Source organism: Dreissena polymorpha, chromosome 13 (genome assembly GCF_020536995.1).
Source record: "Dreissena polymorpha isolate Duluth1 chromosome 13, UMN_Dpol_1.0, whole genome shotgun sequence".
Lineage (NCBI taxonomy): Eukaryota > Metazoa > Mollusca > Bivalvia > Myida > Dreissenidae > Dreissena > Dreissena polymorpha.
In genome coordinates, this window is record NC_068367.1 from 26,512,892 (window position 1) to 26,522,304 (window position 9,413).

Below are 9,413 nucleotides of genomic sequence, written 5' to 3' on the forward strand. Positions count from 1 at the left end.
TACAGGCACACAGTGACTAAGTATTTGTTTCATACAAAACATCTCTAATGTCTTTCGATAGTCAGCAAAATAATTAAAACTGTTTCAGAAATAAAATTATCTTAAGAAAGACCATCTCTCTTATAGCATATGTATTTTGGTTTTTAAAGATGACCTTTTTAATTCAAGAAATTTAATATTCATATGTATTCTCTAATCTGCATACGGATATTAGTTTTCAGTATAATGGGTACCAGATGAAACTGTTGCCATTTGCCTTATTATGCGGTGGATGGCCACATAGATCACTTGCACTATTTGTTAATAGCATGTTTGTTTGCTTTCAAAATGATTTGATAAATTAGTTAAAACACCTTTTTTCTCGGTTGTTCCCCTGTAGTCAATATTCCGATTACCTGTTGCAAAAATGGCATGCCTAGTTTGGAAGACTTTGCGATCTAATAGACATTTAATATGTCAGGTCTAGTGGTTACAATTAAAGCTCGTATGGCAAATCAAGCTGCGGTTACATGCTATATTGACATAACATTTCTATGTGAAGTTTTCTGATAACAAAATAATAATATTAACTTTTAGTCAATTTTAAACTTCAGGTATCTAAATCAAAAACTACTTAATCATGAACAACCAACAGACAATGAATTGATTGTATTAAATGGATTTAATCAATGTATCTTCCCTAAGTTGCTTTGCGAATAAAGACATTGATCTGTTTGTTTTTTTCTATTTTCTTTACATGGGAAATACAGAATAGTGCAATATTATATTTCAATTTGGTATCTTTCTTATCATCATTAAGTTTATAATGGTAAAGCTAAGACATTTTCAGAAGACTGAGTTGACCCTAAATAGCATATTTCTCTTGACCTTGAACAAACATGTTTAATATGTTGATAACTTAGGCCTTATATGGATCCTGATATAAAAATATTTGACGGATCACGAGTTAAATTGACAAGTTACGTCTGCGATGCACTTACACCAATCTTGTTATCTTGAAAAGGTTGTTCATTTTTAAGTATTATATCAACAAAAGAAATGATATTAAAGCAAATCTCATTTGTCTAAACATGTTTATTTCGGCTTAAAATTGCATCAAACCCCTGATTTATATATCTATCAGTTATACAGACGAACGCGATGAAAAACGAGCAACATAAATGTGTACTTTAGAATGAAGATGTTTATGAAAGCATTTTTGGAACACCCTACAGGACAGTCAATGTGCCTTTGCTCACATTCTTTTTGACCACAGGTTAATTTTATTCTTACGTCATCTTATTGATTCTGATACTGATAAAACAAAACTTGACACGAAATATTTCCTAGGTAGCAAATGAAATATACATTGTACTTAAGGGGCACACTATGAAGGAACTAGAGATCGAAACGGTTTATACATGCCTATTGTTATCTGGCAAAGCAAACATTTATGACGAATCAAGTTATGTTCTTAAAAAAAGGCTCAATACTATCGCCATCGCTATCTAACAAACTGATTTTTGAAAAACGTACAATGATGGTACTTAAAAAAAGCCCTGCTTTTCTAATGCTTCGTTTAAACCTGCATATTAGTTAGGAAAGCGTTTGTTTGGAATAACTGCAGATAATCAATAGATTTTGTCTCCAAAATCATATTAATCTGTGCACAACGAGGTTTATATTGTGACAGGTAAGTATATGAATTAACGTTTTTTTTAAATATACATTTGCCTAAATTGTGTTTGAGACAACGTTGAATTATTTTTATTTAAAACGTAATGTCATCCAGCGAATATCAAAATTGTTTTTTCGAATATTTTGTTAGTAAAATATTCGAATATTTGATGGTCCGTCATTAAATGTACGTAAACAAGATTTGCAAGTTTTACATAATTTATTGTGTACGGATTTGCAATATATATGCATGGACATGTTCAACAGTATACATTAAAATAAAGCATAACGTATTCTAATACATCAATATTATATACGTTCAGATAATTTCAATAGTTGACTAATAAACAGCCCTACCTCGTAATGGCAATTCGTCCATATGGCTCTCGAGTTTTACGTTACTCACTTGAAAAAGGCAGCCTTTTGACGCAAAGGAATAACAGGCATTTAAGAACATGTGCAGATTTGTTGACAGTGTAAACGTTTTTTTTAAATGACATACGGTAAATGTCGAAAAGCATGTACATGGAACTGAATATTGTATAATGTGCATCATAATAATCCGCGTTTGATAATATCTACAGAGGGATAAAAAGTTTCAGATACATGTCAAAACGTAGACACTACAATATGGTAAAATTGCAATAAGACATATTTCTTGTTAGATCCATAGACGAACTGATGTGTTGGAAATTGCGTGCAAATGTATAACTCTATAAGCTTATGTATAAAACCAAATAACAAGAAACTGATATATGCATAGCAAAACCTTCTTGAATATTTTTAAAAATTTAAATATTTGAAAATTTCTTGCCATCCCGAAAATTTGTGTACTTGATGTGTATGCAATTTATTACTAAGTCATAATAAAAAATGTAAATAACATGTTATGTCTTTTTTCAACAATCTATATTTATGCCATTAAATGAAGGTTTGAAAATATAAACTGCAATGAATACATGCAGATGCCCCTATGAGATACGTGTCAGTATTGATTCATCGGAACATATGAATAAGTCTCAGTTCAAAAGTTAATATTTTAGTAAATCAAACAATTTACTTATTTTACACAAATAAATACGTAATGTAAACCACTACACTATTCATTCACTGATTTGTATTTTCACAGAAAGAAATGAGGACCCTGCTGCTTATAAGTGCACTGACCATCACCCGCTTGATTTCTACAGCTTTAATAGGTACAAAAAAGCGTTTGCTGGTGTTTTACTGGATTTTCAAAATGAAGCTGTATTTTTATGTTAGTTTTCAATTTCACCGTAAATGTAATCATTGCACATAACAATGCAAATTAATGCTCTTTTCAATTTAAGTGTGATTATTACTTTATCCTAAACATTACCATAAATTTACAATTCTTATTATCTTAAAACTGTGCAACCTGTAGCAGCAGCAAGTACTGATTCTACATCAACAGTGCTCACAAGTACAACTGTGCAACCTACAGAAGCAAGTACTGATTCTACATCAACAGTGCTCACAAGTACAATTGTGCAACCTACAGAAGCAAGCACTGATTCTACATCAACAGTGCTCACAAGTACAACTGTGCAACCTGTAGCAGCAGCAAGTACTGATTCTACATCAACAGTGCTCACAAGTACAACTGTGCAACCTACAGAAGCAAGTACTGATTCTACATCAACAGTGCTCACAAGTACAATTGTGCAACCTACAGAAGCAAGCACTGATTCTACATCAACAGTGCTCACAAGTACAACTGTGCAACCTGAAGAAGCACGTACTGATTCTACATCAACAGTGCTCACAAGTACAACTGTGCAACCTACAGAAGCAAGTACTGATTCCACATCAACAGTGCTCACAAGTACAACTGTGCAACCTACAGAAGCAAGTACTGATTCTACATCAACAGTGCTCACAAGAACAACTGTGCAACCTACAGAATCAAGTACTGATTCTACATCTACAGTGCTCAAAAGTACAACTGTGCAACCTGCAGCAGCCAGTACTAATTCTACATCAACAGTGCTCACAAGTTCAACTGTGCAACCTACAGAAGCAAGTACTGATTCTACATCAACAGTGCTCACACGTACAACTGTGCAACCTGCAACAGCAAGTACTGATTCTGCATCAACAGTGCTCACAAGTACAACTGTGCAACCTACAGAAGCAAGTACTGATTCTACATCAACAGTGCTCACAAGTACAACTGTGCAACCTACGGAAGCACGTACTGATTCTACATCAACAGTGCTCACAAGTACAACTGTGCAACCTACAGAAGCAAGTACTGATTCTACATCAACAGTGCTCACAAGTACAACTGTGCAACCTACAGAAGCAAGTACTGATTCTACATCTACAGTGCTCAAAAGTACAACTGTGCAACCTGCAGCAGCCAGTACTGATTCTACATCAACAGTGCTCACAAGTTCAACTGTGCAACCTACAGAAGCAAGTACTGATTCTACATCAACAGTGCTGACTCGTACAACTGTGCAACCTGCAGCAGCAAGTACTGATTCTACATCAACAGTGCTCGCAATAACAACTGTGCAACCTGCAGCAACAATTACTGATTCTACATCAACAGTGCTCACAAGCACAATTGTGCATCCTGCTGCAGCAAGTACAGATTCTACATCAACAGTGCTCGCAAGTACAACTGTGCAACCTGCAGCAGCAAGTAATGATTCTACATCAACAGGTCTCAAAAGCACAACTGCGCAACCTGCAGCAGCAAGTACTGATTCTACATCAACAATGCTCAAAAGCACAACTGCGCAACCTGCATCAGCAAGTACCAATTCTACATCAACAGTGCTCACAAGTACAACTGTGCAACCTACAGCAGCAAGTACTGTTTCGACATCAACAATTCTCACAAGTACAACTGTGCAACATGTAGCACCAGCAAGTACTGATTCTACATCAACAGTGCTCACAAGCACAACTGTGCAACCTACAGCAACAATTACAGATTCTACATCAACAGTGCTCGCAAATACAACTGTGCAACCTGCAGCAGCAAGTAATGATTCTACATCAACAGGTCTCAAAAGCACAACTGCGCAACCTGCAGCAGCAAGTACTGATTCTACATCAACAATGCTCAAAAGCACAACTGCGCAACCTGCATCAGCAAGTACCAATTCTACATCAACAGTGCTCACAAGTACAACTGTGCAACCTACAGCAGCAAGTACTGTTTCGACATCAACAATTCTCACAAGTACAACTGTGCAACATGTAGCACCAGCAAGTACTGATTCTACATCAACAGTGCTCACAAGCACAACTGTGCAACCTACAGCAGCAAGTTCTGATTCTACATCAACAGTGCTCACAAATACAACTGTGCAACCTACAGCAGCAAGTACTGATTCTACGTCAACAGTGCTCAAAAGCACAACTGCGCAACCTGCAGCAGCAAGTACTGATTTTACATCAACAGTGCTCCAAAGCACAACTGCGCAACCTGCAGCAGCAAGTACTGATTCTACATCAACAATGCTCAAAAGCACAACTGCGCAACCTGCAGCAGCAAGTACGTCAGTAACAACGATTTCTAACGGCTGTCGGAAGAGAGCGGTCGAAGAGGGCGAGTGTGTGGCTAACGCTGAGTGTGTAAAAGAAGGGGACGCATACTTGTGCAAATGTAAGCAAGGATTCGTAAATCAATCATCGCAGTGTAACAAAGAAGGTAAATATAAAATACATAAAACATTTATAACATATATGTTAATCATGTGAAAACTAAATATAGAACATTTTAAGGAAAGAATAATGATAACTATGCATATATATACTCATGCGTTATTTTATAAATGGTTTACTTGTACTCATCTGCCGACGACTCAAAATACTTCACAAAATAAACCATCAGTCTCTAAATTTATGGCGCCACAAAACCATTATTCTTTTAAGACAAGTTATTTATAATAATTAAGACCATTACTGTTTGAAGCATGTTTGTGTAAAAAAAAATTCGTATTACCTCATTTTCTACCTGAACTGAATCATGGGTCATATTGAAAGGCTTAAATGTATCAAAATAATGTGTTAAGCCTTATAATGCTCCTCCTTTGCCTATCTGAAACAGCATTATGAGAGGAGGCTTGTACATTTTCACTAGCAGTTGCATTGTGTTTTTGTTTTTTTATTTTTGCAGAGATGTCATGGGGCCAAAACAGAGGAACTTCTGGTAGATCCTTCATTGTTGCGTACTGGTTATTGATTGTAACTGCATGCGTACATCTTGTTCAGACAGTACCATAGAGTTGGTAACTATCTAGTCATTTATAAGCCCATTGTTCTTTCATATGGATCAACCAATTAACGAATTAAAATATGTCCTTAATAATGTTATTTTTTGTTCTAAATGAACTCCTTTCATAACGCATCCTTACTACTGCAGCTATGTTTGAAAGGCGTAAAAATGAATATAACCGAGTGTTTCCTTCTCTAGAGTCCATAGTTTTTTCATAGAACAAACTTTACATTGTATCAATCAATATGGTTTTTTTTTTAACTTTAATATTGTAGTTTGGTTTGGTAGTTTGGTAATATATGACATAAAAGAACATACAACAGCAAATAAGAATATGTATGAACTTAAAATTATATGAAGGTAAACTTTAATAAAAACAACATGCTTGCAAATGCATGCGTCCGCTCTATCTCTTTTTGACCAGCATTTTCCATTGTTATTCTTAAAGATCAAACAGTGTAAGGTAGATTGAAATGACTTTTATTTTCAGATAAGGGACACAGCAACGCAGTATTTGTTCTGAACATAAAATTCTCTACTGAATTTTGGCAGTCCGGTCAACCGTTAAAACATTTGTTTTAAAATAACACATTTCTCTTAAATGATGAATGTTTTATATATATATAAAAGCCTTTTCCTATCATTTTATCACCATCATTGACACTCTGTCGAATTTTGAATCTTTGTTTCGAACTTAACCTTACATGTTCATATATATATAACTTAACCTTACATGTTCATATATATATATATATATATATATATATATATATATATATATATATATATATATATATATATATATATATATATACTTGATTTCATTACTGACTCATGTACTGCTTTGTATGTAATTAAATGTAGCCTTTTCCATGTCAATTTATCACTATACTTGTATTACCATATATAAGTTATTGTTTGACATATTCTCTATGACGCAGAAGGTTGCTATGGTATAAGAAAAAAGTCAAATAGTAAGCTGTCAATTATTTACTTCCACAAGTTTCGTACACGTAAGTTTAAATACACAAATAAGTTTATATTCATTTAGGATGTGCATTCTTACTTTTTAAGGTAGGTAAATACTAGATTTTAACTATTATTTTAAACATGAGAAAATGAGTAAAACGGCCACTTCACTTAATTTATAAATATTATATTTAACCTGAGAACATGAGTAAAACGGCCACTTCACATTTTGAACGCTCGACATTTGAAAATAATTACTTAAGAATAAGCATTTAAGAACAGATTTTAATAGAACGTATTTGTATAACCTTTATTAAAAAATTAAGTACGTTGTAGCATCGTATACGTACACACACGCGCACCTGCACACACACACACACACACACACACACACACACACACACACACACACACACACACACACACACACACACACACACACACACACACACACACACACACACACACACACACACACACACACACACACACACACACACACACACACACACACACACACACACACACACACACACACACACACACACACACACACACCACACACACACACACACACACACACACACACACACACACACACACACACACACACACACACACACACACACACACACACACACACACACACACACACACACACACACACACACACACACACACACACACACACACACACACACACACACACACACACACACACACACACACACACACACACACACACACACACACACACACACACACATACCGGTTTATATCACATGGAGAGGTCCTTTGTTCCGTACCAACACACCGAGGTCTACCCCTATTTGATGAAATATTTGAATGATAAATATAGACAGGCAACAGTTTTGGTAACTTAAACCCATGCATCAATTGTATTTTTCAATATTTTGCATTTTAAGATACGAGTATTCTACATACATTGTGAGGTGCATACCTCGGGATGTCCCACACAGAGCACACATGTATCAGGTTATCATTTAGAGGTACCATCAATCAATGTTTTTATTACGTATTCTTCATCACACAGATGTATACCTTAATCAAATTATGCCTAATTCAATTAACAAATTTGGTGTATCACAAAGAAGACTTTTGGAGGTGTGTCGATCTGTCCAATTTTTTTTGTTATTTTGCCTTTAAGTGTATAGCCTCAAAATTTAATCCAGGAAGGCCCCCGAAAATTGGTTCGCAGCAATTTTTCGTGGGTCAGTTGCGTTACGCTAAACCATCTTTTTGTTTATTTAGGCCTTTTTCAATTTCATTCGACAGTATTTTGTGCTTTTTAATGCGTATTCTAATGTGTGTACAGACTAACTCATGAATATTAGTTTAAAGATATTAATATCTATAAATATAATCCACAAGAAACGTCGATTTAAAACAGTTTATTCCTCCAAAAAATACTCCCAAACATTTTTATGACAAAAAGTAGTTTCAAAATGTATTTACACTTCGAACAATGTCAAGTTCAGACAATATCATCTGGAAACAAGATACGCCCTGGCATAGGATACGCCCTTTTGAAGGTTTTGGAAATCATCTAGACACAACTTCTGACCAAATTTGGTGAAGATCGGATCAAAACTACTTTAATTAGAGAGCAGACACCATGCTAAATGCTTGAAATGCACTAAGTGACCTCATGACCTAGTTTTTGACCCGGCATGACCCATATTTGAACTTTACCTAAATATCATGTACACAAAAAAAACTACTTCAATTAAGAGAGCGGACACCATGCTAAATCCTTGAAATGCACTTGGTTATCCCGTGACCTAGTATTTGACCCAGCATAAACCATATTCGAACTTGACCTAAATATTTTCTAGATACACTTTCTGACCAAATTTGGTGAAGATCGGATGAAAACTTCTTCAGTTAGAGAGCGGAAACCATACTTAATCCTGAAATGCACGTAGTGACCCCGCGACCTAGTTTTTGACTCGACATGACCCATATTCAAACTTAACCTAGATATTGTCTAGATACAACTTCTGACCAAGTTTGGTGAAGATCAGATGAAAACTATTTGAAATAGAGAGCAGAAACTGCTGTGGAAACTGCCCGTCCACCCACCGGTGGCGTCCACCCGCCCGCCAAGGGTGAAACTATAATACGTCCCGTTTTGAAAAACGGGCGTATAAAAAATCAAATTATAGATGTATATTATGAAAATCAAACACTTACTTTCTTCAGACACAAATTATATAGAAGAGTCAATACCACAACATGAAAACGTTTAAGCAAAATATATTCATACATGAAACAATGCCTTAACCCTCCCACCTAGAACAAATGTCAAGTTCAGAATATCATCAGGAAAAAATCTAATTACAATTGTATATTATAAAAATCAAAGACTTAATTTCTTCTGACACAAAGTATATAGAAGAGTGAATACCGCAACATGAAAACATTTAAGCAAAATATCTTCATACATGACACAATGATTTAATCATCACACATAGAACTAATGTCAAGTTCAGACAATATCATCTGGAAACAA

At 35.1% G+C, this 9,413-nt stretch overlaps 1 protein-coding gene across 50 annotated transcripts; it reads left to right on the forward strand.

The window, feature by feature from the left end:
• The first annotated feature begins 1,538 nt into the window (after positions 1-1,538).
• Positions 1,539-6,617, forward strand: LOC127855525 (uncharacterized). 50 transcript variants are annotated; one of them, XM_052391207.1, is made up of 9 exons: positions 1,539-1,672; positions 2,786-2,855; positions 3,062-3,859; positions 3,917-4,030; positions 4,088-4,603; positions 4,718-4,948; positions 5,120-5,344; positions 5,813-5,924; positions 6,402-6,617. In XM_052391207.1, the coding sequence occupies exons 2-8, from the start codon at positions 2,792-2,794 to the stop codon at positions 5,917-5,919; spliced, it is 2,055 nt and encodes a 684-aa protein (XP_052247167.1). In that variant the 5' UTR covers positions 1,539-1,672; positions 2,786-2,791; the 3' UTR covers positions 5,920-5,924; positions 6,402-6,617. The 50 variants fall into 50 exon arrangements, with proteins under 50 accessions (XP_052247167.1, XP_052247183.1, XP_052247185.1 ...); XM_052391223.1 differs by having other exon boundaries at positions 4,145-4,603; XM_052391225.1 differs by having other exon boundaries at positions 3,917-3,973.
• Positions 6,618-9,413: the final 2,796 nt, after the last annotated feature.

Bases quoted from the DNA above. Each gene is read 5' to 3' on its own strand.
- LOC127855525 (XM_052391190.1), top strand. From the start codon at position 2,792: ATGAGGACCCTGCTGCTTATAAGTGCACTGACCATCACCCGCTTGATT. The intron at 2,856-3,061 runs GTACAAAAAAGC...TGCAACCTGTAG, and splicing joins GATTTCTACAGCTTTAATAG to CAGCAGCAAGTACTGATTCT. The intron at 4,604-4,717 runs CTACAGCAACAA...CAACTGCGCAAC, and splicing joins CACAAGCACAACTGTGCAAC to CTGCAGCAGCAAGTACTGAT.